The 24,483-nt window shown below is 30.9% G+C and overlaps 1 protein-coding gene across 25 annotated transcripts in view; it reads right to left on the reverse strand.

Annotated features, from left to right (window-relative positions):
* Window positions 1-3,632: 3,632 nt before the first annotated feature.
* LOC145959112 (uncharacterized) overlaps window positions 3,633-24,483 on the reverse strand; it is a 31,193-nt gene continuing 10,342 nt past the window's right edge. For 12 of the 25 annotated variants that reach the window (XR_014434832.1, XR_014434834.1, XR_014434829.1 and 9 more), the window contains 13 exons: window positions 22,486-22,626; window positions 22,293-22,392; window positions 21,749-21,882; window positions 21,101-21,197; window positions 11,793-19,308; window positions 11,572-11,636; window positions 10,954-11,074; window positions 10,393-10,728; window positions 10,107-10,251; window positions 9,313-9,381; window positions 8,707-8,854; window positions 8,458-8,619; window positions 4,181-5,563 (listed from right to left, as the gene is read on the reverse strand). Coding sequence is in view for 2 of the 25 variants with exons in the window: in XM_083077306.1 (XP_082933432.1) it covers window positions 5,042-5,142; window positions 5,511-5,563; window positions 8,458-8,619; window positions 8,707-8,714 (324 nt within the window). In the remaining 23 variants the exon portion in view is untranslated. Of the gene's footprint in view, window positions 3,774-4,180; window positions 5,564-8,457; window positions 8,620-8,706; window positions 8,855-9,312; window positions 9,382-10,106; window positions 10,252-10,392; window positions 10,729-10,953; window positions 11,075-11,571; window positions 11,637-11,792; window positions 19,309-21,100; window positions 21,198-21,748; window positions 21,883-22,292; window positions 22,393-22,485; window positions 22,627-24,483 lie in introns of those variants that run through there. The other 13 variants (XR_014434815.1, XR_014434837.1, XR_014434816.1 and 10 more) reach the window with 13 other exon arrangements.

Here is a 24,483-nt window from a genome sequence, read left to right on the forward strand (position 1 = left end):
AGGATTTGATCGTCATTGAATAACATTCACTTTCTAGTTCAGGCCTTGGACTATTGTAGTATTAATTGAATGTAGTTCAGTCATGCCACAGGTTAGGAAATTTAAACCATAAAAATCATTAAATTGACAAATAGTTGATGAAACTAATTATTTTGATTGCTTTTATAACTTATGTTAACATTTAATTTTCTTCTATCCACATTTTTTAATTGTCTCATGAAAGTTGGTGCAATGTATCAAATGTAGAACACAAACACATAATTCTCTTATGTGCACTCACTGTCAGGTATTGAATACACACTCTTAATTGAATCATGTCTATCTAAGATTAAGCAATGACTATTTTGGTACTAATAGACACATGCATCATTAATTATTGTTTATGAATTTGATTTTGAAGTATGTATGAAAGTTAATTGTCTATATTTTTTATTTTAAAATTATGTGTGGTGTGCACTCTGAATTTCATTTTAAAGGGCACGAGAAAATAAATCTATATTTTTTTAATTATTTTTACAATGTAATTGATCTTTTGAAATCTTATTTTCGGTAATGTGTATGTACATTTTAATTTGTATTGCATAATGAATCTATACATCTTTAAATTATTTATAATCTCTTCTTATGAAATTTAAAAATTATGAATTTATTTATATATTAACTAATTTTTCAAGCTAATTATTTAAATAAAAAGTATATATTGTAAAAATAATAATATTAAAAAAATTGCAATTGAGAAATTGGTTACTAATTAACCCATTTCTCAATACATAAATGAAAAAAAAAATATAGGTGAGAAATTGGTTAGTGAGAAGTCAAATTCTCAATGTAATAATAAATGTAACACTTTAATAAATATATTTCGGTGTATGATATTTTGAAATTTTTTTTTTTGTAATATTTAAATAAAAAGTCACTTTTTTTTCTAGAGTTAAAGAAAAATCCTAGAGTTAAAAAAAGAGGGGTTCATGATTTTTTTTATAATGTTAATTTCTAAATGATGTAAGATTTTTTAACAAACTAAAATAATAAAAATGGAGAAGAGAAATAAAAAAAAAGGATAAAATACTACGTTTTTACTATACTATAAATCATCTTCCCTATAGTGCATAAAAAAGGGAAGGGAATTTTTTTATATATATTTTATAAATTTACAATTATAATATATGAAATTTAAAAATTAAATAATGTCATGTTAAGAAAATATAAAACAGAAGTTTTAGTTTTGTAAGTTTAACTTTGTTATTTTACATTTTTATATCATTGTTGAGTGTCTCTCATGGGAGGTTATTAAATATACTTTGGCTCTGTATCCGAAATTACAACTACATTTGTCCAGATTTTTGTAATGTTAAGTATAGTGATGAAACCTTGACCATGATTGTAACCCCATAACTTATTTGCAAATATATTATGTTTTGGTTATGTCAATTTTATATGTTAAAAATTTTAAATTAACTAATAATATGACGAAAACAATATATACAAGTGAAATGTAAACCTTGTTTCATAAAATAATTTTTTTTAGGTCTAAGTTATCCAAATTCTAAAATGGTATCAAAATCTTATAATTAGGTCATTTATAATTAGAAAATCAACAAATGTCAATTCTCACGACTTTCACACTCAAAATGTTTAATTTGGGGGGGGGGGGTTTGAATTAAATTTTGGCTCAAATTCAAATTTTAAGTCTCTGATTGCATCACTGATGCCACAAGCATAGCATTAGCACCATTGTTGTCAGGTATTTATCCATTTTATAATTTCCTTTGCATCTAGGGACAAAAATGATTTTGGTAATCCTATGTACACCCCTTTCCTCAAAATTCAAATATTCTGAGTTGAAGGTTGTGAGAATTAGCTGCAGCTTAATTTATTGTTCATGGTTTATGATATGCTCATTTTTTTGTTAATAAATATTTATATCTGCACTTGTTAATGTAAAATTGGAATGATGAAAATTATATTTGTAATTCAATCTCGACTTTTATACGAAGACAATATTCCAACACTGAATCATTGGTTGGTTTTTAAAACTTCAATGTGTATTTATATACATATATATTATGATTTCTCCTGACTGCTGTTTTATCGGTTTGTTTTGTTTCTAGACTTGACTAAGCATGCTGGTTAGAGAAGAGGGAATGATTCAACAAGCCTATCCAGTTGACTTTCGAGTCATTCCATAAGTTTATCTCAAATACAGAACATCTTTACCAAGGAGGCAGAATAGTTCCGTGAGAAATTATCTCACAAACCAGTCATACTTGTTTTCTGCTGAAAATGAGACTTTAAGCGCAGAGGTGCATTTGCCGAGGGATATATATGGATCAAATGTGAATGGTTTGCCGCTTATTACACCATCCATCCTTGCAGAAATGAAATTTTTTTTTGTACCATGATAATTCGTGATCAGGGCGTTTGACTTCACTATTTGATTCTTGAAATATCTATTGATGCGTAGCTGTGGTTTAATAGATCTTGGATATAATTGACTTTGGAAGAATGGACCGTAAGCGATTCAATGCCACCAAATGCTTGGAAAACATTATGATCAAGGTATTCTCTGTTTATTGTGTGTTTTTTGCAAAAGATTATGTTTAGTTCAGTACTTTTTTGCATTATGTAGAATCACTAGAAGTTTCCTTAAATAGTAACACCTCACCTCTAAAATATCTGGAACTTGGGCATGTCATTGAAGGAGCTGCATCATTACTTCTTTTACGTGGTATATATCCAATACACTAATTTCATGAGGAATTCAAGATATAATAAGCCATGTATGATTTCAAGCCTTACTTTCTAAACTGATATGTGTTATAGAGACTTGATCAGGATAAAAAAATGTTATAGAGAATTGGATGTTCGCGGGCAGTTATTACTTTCTACAAGCCATTTTTATTCAAAATCAACATTGTAAAGTCCTGTAACTAAGGCATAGCTTTGGGCGTGTATATTGCTTTGGACTGGAATTAAAAATTAAAAAGGAAGAAAAAACAAAGAATATCTTGACCAGGAATTCTGTTTGAGATTTTACCAGAAATAAACAAAAAGGAATACAGAATATTAAACCTTGATAATTGGATCGGGTCTTTTATGGCCAAATTGTTTCAACAAATTTTATAATCTCATGTTGATCAATGAAAGTCCACTCACAAACATAGAGACAGATAATTCAATCTAGACTTTTATACGAAGACAATATTCCAACACTGAATCACTGGCTGGTTTTTGAAACTTCAATGTGTCTTTATATATATATATATATTATGAATTCTCCTGACTGCTGTTTTTTCAGTTTGTTTTGTTTCTAGACTTGACTAAGCATGCTTGTTAGAGAAGAGGGAATGATTCAACAAGCATATCCAGTTGACTTTCGACTCATTCCATAAGTTTATCTCAAGTACAGAACATCTTTACCAAGAAGGCAGAATAGTTCCGTGAGAAATTATCTCATAAACCAGTCATACTTGTTTTCTACTGAAAATGAGACTTTAAGTGCAGAGGTGCATTTGCCGAGGGATATATATGGATCAAATGTGAATGGTTTGCCGCTTCTTGCAAATAATGAAGGCAAGTATAATGTTAACTGATGCAGCTTATTTACACCATCCATCCTTGCAGACATGAGATAGAGATAGAGATAGAGATAGAGGATAGACATACACACGAGAGAGAGCACAAACTCACATACTTTGAAGGGAATGGTACAGTACCTACTTTTCCTCTATGTTGAATACTTGCTAGGTCTTCGTTGCTTATTTCATCAAGATCTGGCCATTTATTTAAATCAAAGTTTCTTGTCACACTTCCACTGTTAGATGACTCATTAACTGGACATTGAAGACTTACTTGGTAAAGAAGGAATATGCAGTTGCTTCATCAACTTTAAATTAAGATCAAGTTCCACATTTATACTATCATGTGATCAAGATTTTAATAAACTACGCAAACCACCATCCTCAAAATTCCTTTCATCTGCCACATTTAAGTCAAAATCTAATGGAGGGAAACTTTGTTCGATACAAGTGACATGAACAAAAGGAATATCATTAGTAGTTGACCTTATTTGATACCATTAAAGCAGGTGACTTTTATAAATATCTACTTAGTTCTCCAAAATTGGTGAATCCTTTTAAACTAGTATACCCGTACATATTGCCTTCTCCACAGTGTTTTGTTTCCCATTATCCATGCCAATGTTGCACAAACCAATGCATGAAGTAAAGCCAACAAAATTCAACAGACTTATCACCTTCATTAGGCCTATTTCCATCACCAATTTTTCCCTTATGGACATGCTGCAGCTATTCACCTAACACAAGCAAACTCAGATTGTACAAACCAACCAAGACAACCTATTTTGTCATCACCATTACCAAGATGGATAAGTTGTACCTTCACTGTGTAAAAGGTCAAACTTTTAAGATGTTAGGAAGTCAATGCAATAACAAAATGCAGTGACAACTTTGGTCCTCCCAATTAGGTAACAATCCAACAAAGTCACAGACACACCCCACACAGAGAGTGAGTGAGATTCAAACATAGAGAGATAAAGCAAAAAATAAAACACTCATCTAAACACAGAGACAAGGATAAAGCACATACAGAAAAAGACAAACACAGAGAGAAAAATAAAGCACACCAAGACAATGAGAGACATACATAGAGAGAGAGACAAGCACAAACACATCACATGCAAAGAGACAAACATAAACACCGAGCACACACATAGAGACACAAATACACAAAGCCATATAAACACACACAAACAAAGACAAAGACACCAAGCACACATATAAATAGAACATAGCCATACACACAGAGATAGAGCCCAAACTCGCACACTTTAAAGGGAAGGAATAAAAGGGAACTTACACAAAGCTTGGTCTTGATCAAGTCTATGGGGAAAGTTGTGGTCTCCGCCACCATAGCTAAGAGTGATGTTAGAAAAACATTTGTGAGAGCAGTATCAACTCCTCCATGTTGATAGCCATTTCACAGGTGCATTCAAGAAAGACTTAACTCACCACAAGGCTGTTCAAGGAAACCAGGAACCACTGAAAGTTATGTGCCAAATGATATCTTTTGGCTGCAATAATCTCTTCAAATTGAGAAGTCTAACACCGATCAAAAACCCAACTGCCAACAAATTTTATTAGGAATATAGAGTTTATATACCTAATTCTTATTTGACAAGTTTTTATGCTCTTGAATGAACAAAAATATAAAAAAATTACCATCTCTTTTTATGTTGATGAATAAAAAATATTCTCTCCCTGAATTAAGGGACAATTATAACATACAAATTGAGTAAAGATAATTCATGGACATCTAAAACAACACTGCTGATTGGCAAGGAATGCACACATAAACATAAACACAAGGACATTGATAGAGATACACACACATAGAATACATACACAAAGCAAACACAAACATAGAGACAATGAACACACACAAACACAAGCACAAAGAATGAGAGATACACACATAGAGACACGACTCACCTCCCATAAATGAGATAGAAGTGGCAGGACAATCAACGTTGAATAAGAATTGCCTGGAAACCATGCCAAAAAACTACTCATTAAATAAAGGCAACCAATATGTTTAATGTTTATCATGTGCCGTTAAAACTACTCATTAAATAAGGGCTACAATAATTTTTAAATTCAGGGACATAAACAACTTTTTAGGATTCATATACCCCACACGTTCTCTTGATGAATAAAAAAATCATATCAATTAAACAACTACATTTTTCGACATCAGGTAAGAGATAACCTTAAAAAGTTTATAATCTCATGCATCATATGTCGATCAAAGTATCCATACATAAAGGCAACCAATATGTTTAATGTTTATCATGTGCCAATCAAACTACTCGTTAAATAAGGGCAACATAAATTTTTAAATTCAGGGACATGGACAACTTGTCAGGATTCATATACTCCAAATGTTCTCATGATGAATAAAAAATTCATCAATTAAACAACCACATTTTTTGACATCAAGTCAGAGATAACCTTAAAAAGTTTATAATATCATATGCATCATATGTCGATCAAAGTGTCCATACACAAAGGCAACCAAGATATTTAATGTTTATCATGTGCCGATCAAACTACTCATTAAATAAGGGCTACATAAATTTTGAAATTCAGGGACATGGACAACTTTTTAGGATTCATATATCCCACATGTTCTCGTGATGAATAAAAAACTCATCAATTAAACTAGCACATTTTTCGACATCAGGTAAGGGATAACCTTGAAAAGTTTATAATCACATATGCATCATATGTGGATCAAAGTATCCATACATAAAGGCAACTAAGATATTTAATGTTTATCATGTGCCGATCAAACTTCTCATTAAATAAGGGCTACATAAATTTTTAAATTCAGAGAATGGAAAATTGTTTAGGATTCATATACCCCACCTGTTCTCGTGATGAATGAAAAACTCATCAATTAAACAACCATATTTTTCGACATCAGGTAAGAGATAACCTTAAAATGTTTATAATCTCATATGCATCATATGTCGATCAAAGTATTCATATAAAGGCAACCAAATATGTTTAATGTTTATCATGTGCCGATCAAACTTCTCGTTAAATAAGGGCAACATAAATTTTTAAATTCAGGAACATAGACAACTTGTCAGGATTCATATACCCCAAATGTTCTCGTGATGAATAAAAAACTCATCAATTAAACAACCACATTTTTCGACATCAGGTAAGAGATAACCTTAAAAAGTTTATAATCTCATATGCATCATATGTCGATCAAAGTATCCATACATAAAGGAAACCATGATTTTTAAGGTTTATCATAGACTGATCAATCTACTCATTAAATAAGGGCTACATAAATTTTTAAATTTAGGGACATTGGCAACTTTTTAGGATTCATATACCCCACATGTTCTCGTGATGAACAAAAAACTCATCAATTAAGCAACCACATTTTTCGACATCAGGTAAGAGATAACCTTAAAAGTTTATAATCTCATATGCATCATATGTCGATCAAAGTATCCATACATAAAGGCAATCAAGATGTTTAATGTTTATCATGTGCTGATCAAACTATTCATTAAATAAGGGCTACATAAATTTTTTAATTCAGGGACATGGACAAATTCTTAGGATTCATATACCCCACATGTTCGCGTGATGAGTAAAAAACTCATCAATTAAACAACCACATTTTTCCACATCAGGTCAGAGATAACCTTAAAAAGTTTATAATCTCATATGTATCATATGTCGATCAAAGTATCCATACATAAAGCAAACCATGTTGTTTAGAATTCTGGAATAGGGATAAATTTTTAGGATTCACATACCCAACCAAGTTTTTCTGAATTGAAGGACAATAACAACATTGAAATGTTCAAGTTGGCAAAATTTTTCTTTTAGTGGGTAAAAATTTATATCATTAAGGCAATGATAACAATATCATACCATCTAAGTAAAATTGATCAAGGATTGACTCAAACATTCTAATTCAGCTAAGGGTCATTAACAGTTAACAATAGAAAAATATTGCATTCTCAAAATTCAAATTTATAGTAGCACCCACAAAAATAAACACGAATGCAAATATGACCACACACAACAAAGTCACACAAACAACCACACAGAGGGAGTGACAAAGATACAACCACAAATAGATAAAGACACAAACAGACACACAAACAAACACAATTTGAAATAAAGCACACATACAAAAATGAGGACAAACATAGAGACAAAGATAAATCACACAAGGACAAATGAGCAAAACCTTAGGCTGTCCATTACGATGGTGTCTTATAGGCTAATTTGTTTCAAATAAATAATTAATTCAACTACTAAATTAACTTATTTCATTTTAGCAATCAACATATTTCATGCTTAGTATAGTTTATGGACTAACTTATCATTTTTATTAAAAAATATACAAGTTAAGATGAATTTATATAAAAAGAAACATAAGTAATATATTAACCCATATTATTGTTCTAAAAAATTAATATTTTAGCAAAACTTAAGATAACCACATTTTCTATAAAATTATGATAAACACACCAATTAACAAAGAATAATCAATAACAAAAACTTAACCTTACCCAATCTTTGAGATATCAAAAGTTATTTTATATTTGATTGCACTTATTGTACTTATTGTCAAGATGCAAGATCACACCCCAAGTCCCAACCCCTGAAATACTATATCTATATCTCACTTATAATTGGTTTTTCCTTTAGTCATGAGTAATGCAATCCTTTCTCTTTTAATTAAGTATTGAAATTGTACTAGATTTATTATTTATAAATATACTCATATCTCATCTACAATTTGTTTCTCTTATAGTCAAGACTACACTATAAATATATAATAAAAAGACATATTGAATAAAGGATTTTGCACTATACGGAAAAGACAACAAAGAAATCATACCTGTCTAGACTCTCTGAACCTCCTAAACCAACAATTAAATTGGAAGAACAGTGACCTCTGGATGATGTCTGAAATACACTTAAAAATGCTTGATTTAAGATGTATAAAATTATTATCCAACCATTTATTTGAGGTTTGCACAGGAAACAATCTGAACTAAATCTGAAAATAAAAAATAGAATACATTGCACATCATCAAAACACGTGCAACTTACTTCTTTTCAAAAAGGCTAAAAGAAATGAGCGTACCTGATCATAGAATATTTTATGGTTTAGTGTAACCCGAAGATGCTTCTCAAGAATATCTTGAACAACAAACTTCTCACCCTCATTTTGTAGCTTTTCTGCCAAAAGATAATAGCTATGTTTCGCCAAATCTCCATGAGTTACCAAATCTCTGGTAACAATCAGCCTCATTAAAACAAGTCTTTAGGTGTTATAAATCCATGTTTACTAGAAAATAATTTTTCTGTGTGTGCAACTGAAGAGAGTAGCATGTTGGTAATGTTACTATTAGAGATTAATGATTAGTGAATGAGATTTTTTTGATAGCAATAGAGAGCGGTTTATAATTTAAGTAAATGTCATTGTTTATATCGAGGAAAATGATTATATATATATATATATTTGTTTGTGTGTGTATGAATATATAGATAACACAAACAAGTGACATTATATATGTAACTTAATAAAAATTTCTCATGCCCAAAGAAATTTATTTGACAAGATAAATACAAGTTAATGGACCTATCGATATCATCATGCCATCTTTAAACTTGAGAGGGAATAGACCAAATAATAACACTTGCATAGTATTTGGTTAGAGGGGAGGGGAAAGAAATGTCAACAACATACATTGCATTGCGAGGAAGGGAAGACCATGATCAAATGATGCAACATCAATAAGATGGCTGCTCGAAATTCCTGAATATTGTCAACAGAAAATTCAAAATTAAAAAAGGAAAGAAAAATTTTAAAAAATGAGAAGTAGAAAAATACAGGGGAAACTATTAAATATTGGCAAAAATATTTCAATATCTAAAATAATTGACCACTTAACTAGTTAAGATGCTCAACAAGTTGTTACTTACAACCAAGAACCGAGTTGATTAACCACTTAAGTGGTTAAGAGTCTAAGTTAACCAAAACAAAGAATATCTTGATCAAGAATTCTGTCTAAAATTTTACCAGAAACAAACAAAGAATACAAAAAATTAAATCTTGAAAACTAGAACCTGTCTTTCATGGCTAAATTGTTTCAAAAAAAATTTATAATCTCATGTTGATCAATTAAAGCTCAATCACTAATATATAGACACATAACAGAAATATAGACAAAGCGCACACAAACATATAGGCATGAAACATACAAGAAAACAACAAGTCCCAGACACACCCACTCAGAGGGAGGGAAAGAGATATTAAAGATCTTTTACTACTACTAGTCTCATAGACAATTGAAAAGGATTAGTAATGCAAGTGAAAAGTCACTAACATGGATAGGCACTAACACTTGTGTGATAAATTAGAAAAGTTGTGACCATTGAACAGAAAATAAAACTATATAAATTGACCTCAAAAGATTTATGAAACCAATACAAGAAAGAGATAGCATCAAGATTCGTGATTTTGCATTTCAAAAGTCTTACCTCTGAATGAAGCTCTTGCATTATTTCATACATGCTAAATAGTACATAAAAAATTTATGGGGATCTATTGCTTTTGCCAATTGTTTCTCCAAAACTGAGTAGCATTGAGACAATGTTTGTAGTCACCTTCGCAAAACACTGTTCACTACGTGAATCAAAGCCTTAAAATATCAGATCACAAACTTTTCTCTCGCCAGCAAAACAGTTCATGTATAATTAAATATTTGGAAAAATTAATAACACAATGACGAGAAAAAACATAGCACCAATCCTACAATCATCTTACCACTATGCGCATGAAATTAATCCAGTTTCCAATTTTGGCTTTCAAAATCCCCCATTGCAGCTTTTGAACATCATCTTGCTAGAGTCTCTCAACACCAAGCTTTTGGAAGCTTTTAATACAATTGAGCGGGTATCCCAACATAATTATAATAAAGATGCAATAGTAATGTTAATCATCGTTAGAAATGCGTATCACAAGCAAATTTTAAAGCACTATACCTAGGGGTGTCAAAACCATGTTGTATATTACGCCACCACTGCAAAGTCTACAGAATTATGTTTCTCTAATGCAGTCCAATTTATTTTCAAGACCCACAAGCTCTTGACATGAATTAAACTGCATTATTAGAAGATGTTAGCAGTAACAAATAAAATTTTCACAATGCAGGGGAAAAAAGAAGCACACACAACTATTACATAGGAAGCTGTTTTGGTTTAGCATTAAAGAATATATCATTTTCTTGAAAGATTGACCATCAACAGTTACTTGGTTTACGCAGGCTAATGAACTTTTTGTCAAGCATGCCAAAAGATGAACAACATAAAGTATAAAAATACATACCTGTGAGATGATAATGACTGCTTAAACTCATCTTCTTCTTACTGCCAAAAAACTGAATGTTGCTTCTCAACTTATCAATTGCTTCAAGATAGTTTTCCAAGTCTTCACATGGCTTTTTCCGCTGCCCGTATAATAGATCAATGATAATAAAAAAAATGTAAAAATATTTATTCCATATATCTTATAAAAAAAATGGAGAAAAGACATTTAGTTGTCATCTTGTAAATCAATTTTTTTAATTACAAGAGCATGAAGAGAATTTAAAGAGCTATCCATAACATATTACGACATTGCTTCCTTATTCTTTTGCATTTAAAAATAAATAAATATCTCTCATCACAAACACAATTGCAAGCCACAATTCACATTTGTTAAAATTAAAAAAAGAAAAATCAACTCAAATAAAGACATTTGTTTCATTCTACCACTCCACGCACACATACTGATTACATCACTTTAATTTCTACCTTCCATTGGCACAAGGTAACCAAATTGAGAAATAGATAGAAAAACTTTATCAAGTAACAAAGACAAACAAAAATTAGAAAGAAATGAAACGAGAAATTGATTTGAAAAGTAGAGAAGCAAAAACAATTCGTAACATCACTTTAATTTTACCTTCCATAAACACGTCACCAAATTGAGGAATTGTAATATCCATTTCCATCAGTTGTTACACCACACTAAAAGAACATCAAAACAAAAAGAAAAACATAGTGCAAAACAAAGACAAAAAAGAATTAAAAAAAATGAAACAAGAATAAAAAAGAAATCGTGCAAGAAATTGACATGAAATGCAAAGAAGCAAATGCAGTTCATAACATCACTTTAATTTCTACCTTCCACTAGTACAATGTCACCAGCGTGAGGAACCATAATATCCATATCCACTAGTTGTTGCACCTCACAAAAAGAACATCAAAACAACAAGAAAAATTCCAATACATAAAATCGCTTTTTGGATGAGGGAAAAATGTTATGTATGTGAGCCAATTAGGCATAAAAAGAAAAGGAAGGAATAATAAGGAACTTACACAAAGCTTGGTCTTGATCAAGTCTATGGGGAAAGTTGTGGTCTCTGCCACCATAGTTGAGAGTGATATAAGAAAAACATTTGTGAGAGCAGTATCAACTCTCCATGTTGATAGCCATTTCACAGGTGCATTCAAGAAAGACTTAACTCACTACAAGGCTGTTCAAGGAAACCAGGAACCACTGAAAGTTATGTGCCAAATGATATCTTTTGGCTTCAATAATCTCTTCAAATTGAGAAGTCTAACACCGATCAAAAACCCAACTGCAAACAAATTTTATTAGGAATATAGAGTTTATATACCTAATTCTTATTTGTCAAGTTTGTATGCTCTTGAATGAACAAAATATAAAAATAATACCATCTCTTTTTATGTTGATGAATAAAAAATATTCTCTCCCTGAATTAAGGGACAATTATAACATACAAATTGAGTAAAGATAATTCATGGACATCTAAAACAACACTGCTGATTGGCAAGAAATGCACACATAAACATAAACACAAGGACATCGATAGAGATACACACATATAGAACACATACACAAAGCAAACACAAACATAGAGACAATGAACACACACAAACACAATCACAAAGAATGAGAGATACACACTCATAGAGACACGACTCACCTCCCATAAATGAGATAGAAGTGGTAGGACAATCGACTTTGAATAAAAATTGCCTGGAAAGCGTGCCAAAAAATTCAGCATTATAGGGAGGGAATGGTACAATACCTACTTTTTCTCTTTGTTGAATACTTGCAAGGTCTTCGCTGCCAACAACATCATTCATCAAGACCTAGCCTGTTATTTAAATAAAAGTTACTTGTCACACTTCTACCATTAGATGACTCATTGGACTAGATAGTGAAGACTTACTTGGTAAAGAAGGAATATGCAATTGCTTCATCAATAATTAAATTGGAAGAAGAGTGACTTCTGAACAATGTCAAAACACAGATAAAAAATTTAATTAAGATTAATTTATTAACCTTCTTTAACTATTTATTTGCGGTATTGCACAGGAAATATTATGAACTAAATCTGAAAAAAAAAAATATTTCCAACATAATGCCCAAGAACTCAGTCCCAAAAATAAAAAATTATCATACACAACACATCATCAAAATAAGTACAAAAGACTTCTTTTCAAAAACACTAAAAGAGAGGACCATACCTGATCATATGTCTTCCTAAATTCTTTTTGGCACTTTGATCTGTGACTACATATGGATGTTGCACCCTTTCTAATAGTGTGAGGTCATGTTTGAAAGCATTTATGAGTAAATTATTAAAATGGTTAAAATTCAGAGTTAAAACAATAATAAAGTTTCAAAACAAACAATTTAATTAGATTATCTACTTAACCAAAAATCAAAGTGAAAAGTAGTAACGAATGTAGTAAAAAAGGAACATAGTCAAGCAAAATCAAACAACCTTGTTGATTGGGGAGAAGCACACATATAAACATAGACAAAAAGAAAAAGATAGAGATATAAGATAGAGATACACCAATAGAACACATACACGAAGACAAATACAGACACAACGCGCACACACAAACATAGACACAAAGAAAAAGAACACAAACACAAAGACAGAGACAAACACAAAGACGAAGGGAAACACACAAAGATTTATGCAAAGACACCAAACACAAAGGTAAACATGGACACAGAGCACGCACACAGACACAAATAGAGGCAAAGTGCACACAAACATAAACCCAAATGCACATATAGAGAAAGGCATGACATCACACAAGCACACACCAACTAAGCCACAGACAGACCCACATAGAAAGAGTGATAGAGATACAAACACATAGATAAAGGACATAAACAAAAAAACACATCTAAATACTTGAGACACAGATAAATCACACAAAGACAAAGATAGGCATACACACACAGAGACAACAACAAAAACACAATACATGCAAATAGACACAGAGACAAACATAAACCAAGCACACATATAAAATTGAGACAAGAATAGAGCACACACAAAAACACCAATACAAGACATAGATATGCAACCACTTTTTTCGACATCAAGGTTAGGAACATCCTTAAAAGGTTTTATACTCCTATGTTTATCATATGCCGATCAAACTACTCATTAAATAAGGGATACATAAATTTTTAAATTCAAGGACATGGACAACTTTTTAGGATTCATATACCTAACATGTTCTCGTGATGAATAAAAAACTCAAATCAATTATATCACCACATTTTTCGACATCAGGTAAGAGATAACCTTAAAAAGTTTATAATCTCATGCATCATATGTCGATCAAAGTATCCATACACAAAGGCAACCAAGATATTTAATGTTTATCATGTGCCGATCAAACTACTCATTAAATAAGGGTTACATAAAATTTTTAAATTCAGGGACATGAACAACCTTTTAGGATTCAAATACCCCACATGTTCTTGAGATGAATAAAAAACTCATCAATTAAACAACCACATTTTTCGACATCAGGTAAGGGATAACCTTAAAAAGTTTATAATCTCATGCATCATATGTCGATCAAAGTATCTATACATAAAGACAACCAAGATGTTTAAGGTTTATCATACACTGATCAAACTACTCATTAAATAAGGGCAACATAAATTTTTAAATTCAGGAACATTGACAACTTTTTAGGATTCATATACCCCACATGTTCTCGTGATGAATAAAAAACTCATCAATTATATCACCACATTTTTCGACATCAGGTAAGAGATAACCTTAAAAGTTTTATAATCTCATGCATCATATGTCGATCAAAGTAGCCATATATAAAGGCAATCAAGATGTTTAAGGTTTATCATAAACTGATCAAACTACTCATAAAATAAGGGCTACATAAACTTTTAAATTCAGGGAAATGGACAACTTTTTAGGATTCATATACCCCACGTTCTCGAGATGAATAAAAAACTTATATCAATTAAACAACCACATTTTTCGACATCAGGAAAGAGATAACCTTAAAAAGTGTATAATCTCATGCATCATATGTCGATCAAAGTACCCATACATAAAAGCAACCAAGATGTTTAAGGTTTGTCATAGACTGATCAAACTACTCATAAAATAAGGACTACATAAACTTTTAAATTTAGGGACATGGACAAATTTTTAGGATTCATATACCCTACATGTTCTCGTGATGAATAAAAAACTGATCAATTAAACAACCATATTTTTCGACAACAGGTAAGAGATAACTTTAAAAAGTATATATTCTCATATGCATCATATGTCGATCAAAGTATCCATACATAAAGACAACCAAGATATTAATTGTTTATGATGTGCCGATCAAATTACTCATTAAATAAGGGCTACATAAATTTTTAAATTCAAGGACATTGACAACTTTTTAGGATTCAAATACCCCACATGTTCTCGAGATGAATAAAAAACTCATATCAATTAAACAACCACATTTTTCGACATCAGGTGAGATAACCTTAAAAAGGTTATAATCTCATATGCATCATATGTCGATCAAAGTATGCATACATAAAGCCAACCAAGATATTTAATGTTTATCAAGTGCCGATCAAACTACTCATTAAATAAGAGCTACATAAAATTTTTAAATTCAGGGACATAGACAACTTTTTAGAATTTAAATACCCCACATGTTCTTGAGATGAATAAAAAACTCATATCAATTAAACAACCACATTTTTCGACATCAGGTAAGAGATAACCGTAAAAAGTTTATAATCTCATGCATCATATGTCGATCAAAGTATCCATACATAAAGACAACCAAGATGTTTAAGGTTTATCATAGACCGATCAAACTACTCATTAAATAAGGGGTACATAAATTTTTAAATTCAGGAATATGGATAACTTTTTAAGATTCATACACCTCACATGTTCTCATGATGAATAAAAAACTCATCAATTAAACAGACATTTTTTGACATCAGGTAAGAGATAACCTTAAAAAGTTTATAATCTCATGCATCATATGTCGATCAAAGTATCCATACATAAAAGCAACAAGATGTTTAAGGTTTATCATAGACTGATCAAACTATTCATAAAATAAGGGTTACATAAACTTTTAAATTCAAGGACATGGACAACTTTTTAGGATTCATATACCCCACATGTTCTCGGGAAGGATAAAAAACTCATCAATTAAATAACCACATTTTTCGATATCAGGTAAGAGATAACTTTAAAAAGTTTATAATCTCATATGCATCATATGTCGATTAAAGTATCCATACATAAAGGCAACCAAGATGTTAATTGTTTATGATGTGCCGATCAAATTACTCATTAAATAAGGGCTACATAAACTTTTAAATTCAAGGACATGGACAACTTTTTAGGATTCAAATACCGCACATGTTCTCGAGATGAATAAAAAATTCATATCAATTAAACAACCACATTTTTCGACATCAGGTGAGAGATAATCTTAAAAAGGTTATAATTTCATATGCATCATATGTCGATCAAACTATCCATACATAAAAGCAACCAAGATATTTAATGTTTCTCATCTGCCGATCAAACTACTCATTAAATAAGGGCTACATAAAATTTTTAAATTCAGGGACATGGCAACTTTTTAGGATTCATATACCTCACATGTTCTCGAGATGAATAAAAAACTCATATCAATTAAACAACCACATTTTTCGACATCAGGTAAGAGATAACCTTAAAAAGTTTATAATCTCATGCATCATATGTCGATCAAAGTATCCATACATAAAGGCAACAAAGATGTTTAAGGTTTATCATACACTGATCAAACTACTCATAAAATAAGGACTACATAAATTTTTTAATTCAAAAACATGGACAACTTTTTAGGATTCAAATACCCCACATGTGCTCGAGATGAATAAAAAACTCATCAATTAAACAACCACATTTTTCGACATCAGGTGAGAGATAACCTTAAAAAGTTTATAATCTCATATGCATCATATGTCGATCAAAGTATCTATACATAAAGGCAACCAAGATGTTAATTGTTTATGATGTGCCGATCAAATTACTCATTAAATAAGGACTACATAAATTTTTTAATTCAAAAACATGAACAACTTTTTAGGATTCAAATACCCCACATGTGCTCGAGATGAATAAAAAACTCATCAATTAAACAACCACATTTTTCGACATCAGGTGAGAGATAACCTTAAAAAGATTATAATCTCATATGCATCATATGTCGATCAAAGTATCCATACATAAAGGCAACCAAGATATTTAATGTTTATCATCTGCTGATCAAACTACTCATTAAATAAGGACTACATTAAATTTTTAAATTCAGGAACATGGACAACATTTTAGGATTCATATACCCCACATGTTCTCATGATGAATAAAAAACTCATCAATTAAACAACCACATTTTTTGACATCAGGTAAGAGATAACCTTAAAAAGTTTATAATCTCATGCATCATATGTCGATCAAAGTATCCATACATAAAGGCAACCAAGATGTTTAATGTTTATCATGTCAATCAAACTACTCATTAAATAAGGGCTACATAAATTTTTAAATTCAAGGACATTGACAAGTTTTTAGGATTCAAATACCCAACATGTTCTCGAGATGAATAAAAAACTCATCAATTAAATTAAAGAGGCATGAAATTAGTGAAACCCCAATCCTTCTCACGAGCTTATATGCAGCTCAACGGACTCTTCTAATAAAAGAAGAAATGAGAAGGAATATAGCACAAATAAGGATAAGATATTCCTTAAAAAATGAGAGATTGTAAGAAGGCAAAAAAAAAACCATTCAACCTGCCATCAGACAGTTAAACTAGTCAAGCAGAATACCAATAACTAATAGGAAACAATAATATATAATTGAGAACAGATTGGGTTCATCTCAGCTCTGAAAGCTTGTCTGAAGGGAAGAGGATGAACAAGTCATTGAAAAGACCATTGCAACCATTATATGCTTAACCGATGTGGGATCTTAACACACAAACCTCAAGCAGACTAGACACCTCAAGGCTAAGTTAGCAAGATTGGAAATTTGTAAAAGTGATTAATAGTATAAGAAGTGAATATACATACACATGCAATGCACAAGTACAAAATGTAGTTCGTAATAAACAATGCACAAGTACATTGCTTCCTTATACTCTAGCAATTAAAAATAAATAAATACCACTCATCACAGACACAATCACAAACCACAATTCACATTTGTAAAAACATTAAAAAAAAAATCAACTAATTTTTCAACCTGTTCTGAATATGCTATATTCCAAATTCCTATATGAAATTTGATGCCTGAATATTACACCAATTCGTTGTTACATGCAATTGCCCTCAAGACTGCTAAAATTTCAGTCATATAATTGCAAACTTGTACCCGCGGCAGAAATACATTTTCCTTCTAGACAAATAAAGATCAGATCAGATAAAGAATTTTAAGAAAACTGAACATCAGATCTACAATAAATATCCTGAAAAAAATTACCCACACACCTATTAGAGAAGAGTACAGCATTATCCTTCTTACAAAGGGAATGAAAACTGAACTTTAAGAAACAGTTTCTCTTAAATATAAATAAATAAAATAGAAGAATGGGATTGCACAATTCCCTCTTGGACATCATCATTTTATAATAAGGAAAATAAAACTCAAGTTCAAATAGTTGGAAATATTTGATTGGCTCAAGACAGATCTAATCATTCATTATTTTCTAGTTCTACCCTATATCTTAACTAAGGCACAACATTTGGTATTTCGGGTTCATCAATAAAAAATTAATTCTTTCCTTTAGATTCTAAACCAATTCTATCAATAAGATATCCCTTCAATAAAACTACAAAAGAAACACCTAGAAACTAAGTGACCAAACATGTAACATGGCATGTCAATCTCTCAGCATATCTAACAAAGAAATGCACTAAAATGTCCATGAGCAGAATAAATCAGAACTGTAAAATAAATTTTAAAAATCTTAACATCTAAGGTATGATAATAAATAATGACTAACAAATTTGTCATATCATCAATGAACACGGCAAAAAATGTTAGAAGATATGACTACAAAATTGGGATCAGACAACACTGAATTTACCCACACACTGAACTTTTTCAAAAAAATACCTCACATAGTTAATCACAGAGTGTTTCAAAGGATGGACAGTTCCATATGTTACTGCAGTCTTTGTAGCATCTTTCTCGATTGCCACTTCAAATTCTTCAAAGGTCTCGTGAGCTCTTTGTGCAAGATGGTTTGTCAAACTAGTTGCAGCTTCTTTTATTCCAGAGCAAGCTTTGCCTTTAAGAAGAGTTTCAATCTGCAAAATTTAAGGAAATTGTTTATTGCAAGATTATAATACTATGCAAAATGCCTTGTTCTTGTTTTATGAACGAAACAAAACAACTACCCAAACCTAATATGTATCATGATAGTAAACTATATAACATCTAGTGTGGTGACTAGTGTAAAGTGTAATCCTCTATCAATAAGTTGAAAGTAAAACACTGTGGCAGATGACACTAACACAGGCCCATTCTAATGACAGAATTATAATGCCTTAATTGAAATAAACACACTGGCACCTATTAGAGGTTTTTTTTTATATTATATATATATATATATATATATATATATATACTAAACAGTTTTTCTCTTGAATTCTATAAATAATTTAAAAGTGGCAATAGTATGGTTCCAAACTTTTACTTAAGACTTGTAAAGAAAAGAATGTCCGTATATAAGAAATATCAAGAGTGTAGTCCCCTTTCATGGTAGTCACAATTTATCAAAGACAACCATAATAATAATGTTAAAACATAAGCCATAGTACAAGACCAAAGAATTGGAGTTCAGTGATCGAGACAAATTTCATGATTTTATGATAGAGCATTCTTTCTTAAAAGAATAATAATTAAATTAAAGGCCTTTTACTACTAGTAGTCTCATAGACAACTCAAAAGGAAACTACAAATAAATTAGTAATGCAAGTGAAAAGTCACTGACATGTATAGGCACTAAAACTTTTACGTGATAAATAAGAAAAGTCATGACCACTGAATATAAAATAAAACTTTACAAATTGACCTCTTAATATTTAGGAAACCAATACACAAAATAGATAGCATCAAGATTCGTGATTTTGCATTTCAGAGGGAGGGAGAGAGATACGAACACATAGAGATAAAGACACATACAAACTTGTATCCAAAAACAGGCAGATAAAGCACACATACACAAATAAAGGCAAACACAGAGACCAAGATAAATCACACAAAGACAAAGACAAGGCATAGGCATAGATAGACACCAGCACAAACACATCACATGTAAAGAGACACACAGACAAACATAAACAGCAAGCATACACATAAACAAAGAGATGAAGACATAGCATACACAAACACAAATACAAGGCATAGATATGCACACACAAAGACATACAAGCAGGCACACTCATAAACATAAAAAGACAAAGACAAACACACAGAACACACAAAGATAGAGCATAGACATAAACAAAAGAGATAGGGCACAGACATACATACTTTAAAGATAATCAGAAAGAAAAAAGTGAGAAAGAATACAAAACATATCAAGCTCTAGAGTCACAAACAACATGCACACATACACTTCAAAAACAATCAATGACAAAAAGGTGTAAAAGAAATAAAGAATGGGTTACAATTTGTTAGTACAACTAATAATGGGCTACTATCACAAAGACCAAAACCGAAAGCTTAGCTTATGAAAATCATGATCCAGCAGGACAAAAAAATCAATTGGTGGGAAATTGAGCTTCTGCCGCAAGGAATATCAAAGTTACCAACAATTTTAAATATGTTTCAAATCATAAACCAGTTGTAAACTATAATCAATTTTAAAGCTAAATTTTAATTATAATAGTTTTAAAAACAAGTTTGAAACGATATTCAAGTTAAAACTGATTTAAATTATAGACATTTTATCCCTCTTTTTACCTTGTTAACATTAAATGTAAGTATGCTGGTATAGTTATACCCACAGATAATACATTCACAGAACATAATATAAAATAATTATCATTATATATAAGAAATGAAAGAAATTGGAATAATAAATATGAACAAAACCTTAGGCAGTCTTGTAGGATGGCATCTTGCAATGCCACGGCTGCTTCTTCCTCTCGCATCTGTTCGACATGACAAAAAGATTTTTGGATTCTTGCATCTGATTGAAATAAAGCAGAAAAACACAAAGTGAAGATAAAAACCGACTTCTCTAAAAAAAATACTTCAACAATGAAAATAAAAAATAAATAAAGAAAAAAAAAATTGAAATATAATTTTACCATATTTTCCCAATTACACCAAAAGCTAGGAAGAGTGTATTTTATAAATGTGGTTAAAAAGCAACTCAACAAAGAAAAAATAAATAAGACATTCAAGAATTTCAACAAGAACGGCTTTTCTTGAATTTTGAGGAAAAAAAGAAATTACAAATTTAGAAACATCGAATAGCTTTTCAATAGCTTTTCAATTTCAATCAAGAATGGGTGCAGAATTGAATTGTTGAACAATGTTTTCTTAACTTTCCTTTGGCAGCCTTGGCAGAGGAAGAAGACAATGACTACAAGGGTCATAGAGACAGAAGCGTTTACCTAACATAGGGAAGGGGTGCAGAATTGAATTGTTGAACAATGTTTTCTTAACTTTCCTTTGGCAGCCTTGGCAGAGGAAGAAGACAATGACTACAAGGGTCGTAGAGACAGAAGCGTTTACCTAACATAGGGGAGATTCTACTAGTACTTTTGCATGTCCTTTGGCTTCTTGAGTTTCGCTCTTGAACTATGAAGAGAGAAGAAGCAGAGGGCAGAGGACGCTACACAAGAGAACTCGGAAACAGATAGGAAAGCCTAAGAAAGCAGAGAGACAGTTAAGTGTTTTAGACAAGTGAATCCATTATATCGAAAGAGACTGCCAAAAAAGCCCACAACCTTAAAAGTTCATGGATGAAAAAATTCATAAAGTCAAAAAGCCCACTAAACCGTATAGGCTAGGGTAAATCCATAGGCTAATTTTTTTAAATAAATAATAAATTCAACTATTAAAAATTAACTTAATTCACCCTTAGTTCATTATGGACTAACTTATCATTTTTATTTTATTTTTATTAAAATATATAATTCAATTTAAAAAAGAAGTAATATTTTAATCAATATTAATATTTTAAAAAATCAATATTTCAACAAAAATTAAGATAACTACATTTTTTATAAAACACCAATTAACAAAGAATAATCAATAACAAAAAACTTAATCTTACCCAATCTTTGACGATATCAAAAGTTATTTTATATTTGATTGCACTTGTTATACTTGTTGTCAAGATGCAAAATCACACCCAAGTCCCAACACCTGAAAAACTACATAAACATGATCATCCCTAAGGCAATACACATTATGCTAACAAAATAAAAAATCCACAATTCAAAGAGAATTAAAAGAACTATGCATACAGCAGATTTGTATCCTTCTCCATCATTCTTCTTTCCATTCACTCTATCTCTAAAAATCATTTATCCACTTTTTGTTTTCTTTTGCTTTTTTGTACCAGAGAGGGCTCCAGAGTGAATCCAGTTTACCACCAAATAACACTCCTAAAAGCGAAATAACGGGCACACAAATGCAGGCAAAACATTAGTGATCAAGTTGATATTAACCTTTGTCACATATGACCACATCATCTTTTTTTCTTATATGCAATCAATATCCCTGTCAAAATCATTAAATAAAAGAAAAACACCCAGGTCTTGAAAACAAGAAAATGCAAGTTCAAGAAAGAACCAAGACACAAACAGAGGAATCAAAAACAGCAATAAGGACAGCAAAGGAGTCTAGTCTCATTGCACTCCAAATAGAAGAAAACAAGAATCAGAAAAATTGAACAAGAATCGAGTTCGATTCAAAACCAGAGAAGCAAAAGCAATCCACAATCGTCTCTGAATTGAAGAGAAAAAAAAAAAGAAAAAAAAAAGAAACACAAAAGACATAGAAGGCATTGGATGTGGAGACATAAAGAAATTTCAGATTACAAAGAAAGAAAAGAGAAGAAAAAAAAGGGCAAACAAATTTGAACAGAAGTGATTAGGGGAGACAGGAACTCAGAGTGAGACAAATAAAGATGAAAAGAAAATGAATAAGATTGGAGTGTGAGATTATAAAAAAGCTGTCTCTGCCTTAAATTAAAATTTTCAAATAAAAAACATTTATGCCTAGTCTAATGTAGTTTACCTAATATCAATTATAAACATAGAAAGACAAAAAAAAGCATTAATTATACAATATGCTGTTAAAAAAATATTAGTTATATATAATATTTTTATAATAATTTTGTTAAAAAGTTATACTCTAAAACAAGGATTGTGATCTGAATAAGAGAATTCATGTAACAACTCCTTGGGTTTTCAGTTCGACAATATCGGTTTTTTTTTTTTTTTGAGAAATGTGACCGGTAATCAAGAGTGTTACACGCAACAACATCAACCTCAATTATACATCAATCATTCACCCAAAAACCTCTAACAGCATCATAGAAGTCAGCAAGAGGCATGAAATTAGTGAAACCCCAATCAACTCTCACGAGCTTTGAACTGATGCTATGATTTTGCAATATGCAACTCAATTAACTCTTTTATAATAAAAGAAGAAAAGAGAAGAAATACAACACAAATAAGGATAAATATTCCTTAAGGAATGAGAGATTTTACAGAGGCAAAAAAAAAAAAAAAAAAACCTACCATTCAACCTGCCATCAGACAGCTAAACTACAATCAAGCAAAATGTCAATAACTAATGGGAAACAATATTATAATTGAGAACAGATTGAGTTCATCTCAACTCTGAAAGCTTGTCTGAAGGGAAAAGGATAACTCAAGTCATTAAAAAGACCATTGCAACCATTATATGCCTAAATAAAAAACACCCAGTCTTGAAAACAAGAACACACAAGTTCAAGAAAGAACCAGGACACAGACAGAGGAATCAAAAACAGCAATAAGGACAACAAAGGAGTCCAATCTCATTGCACTCCAAACATAAGAAAATAAGTAGAGATATTGGAAAAAGACTCGAGTTCAACTCAAAATCAAAATCAGAGAAGCGAAAGCATTCCACAATCATCTCTGAATTGAAGAGAAAACAAAAGAAAAGAAACACAAAAGACATAGGAGGCATTGGGTGCGGAGAAATAAAGAAATTTCAGATTACAAAGAAAAGAAAAGAAAAAAAGCAAACAAATTTGAACAGAAGTGAGAGCGGGAGACAAGCATTCAGAGAGGCAGACAAATAAAGCTCGAAAAAATATAAATAAATTGGAGTGAGTGAGATTATAAATAAGCTCGCCTCTGCCTTAAATTTAAAATTTAAAATAAAAGACATTTATTCCTAGTCTAATATAGTTTACCTAATTATCAATTATAAACAAAGAAAAAAAGCCAACATTAATTATACAATAT

This window comes from Cajanus cajan, chromosome 6, assembly GCF_000230855.2.
Source record: "Cajanus cajan strain Asha chromosome 6, NIPB_CcT2T_4, whole genome shotgun sequence".
In the NCBI taxonomy this organism is placed as follows: Eukaryota; Viridiplantae; Streptophyta; class Magnoliopsida; order Fabales; family Fabaceae; genus Cajanus; species Cajanus cajan.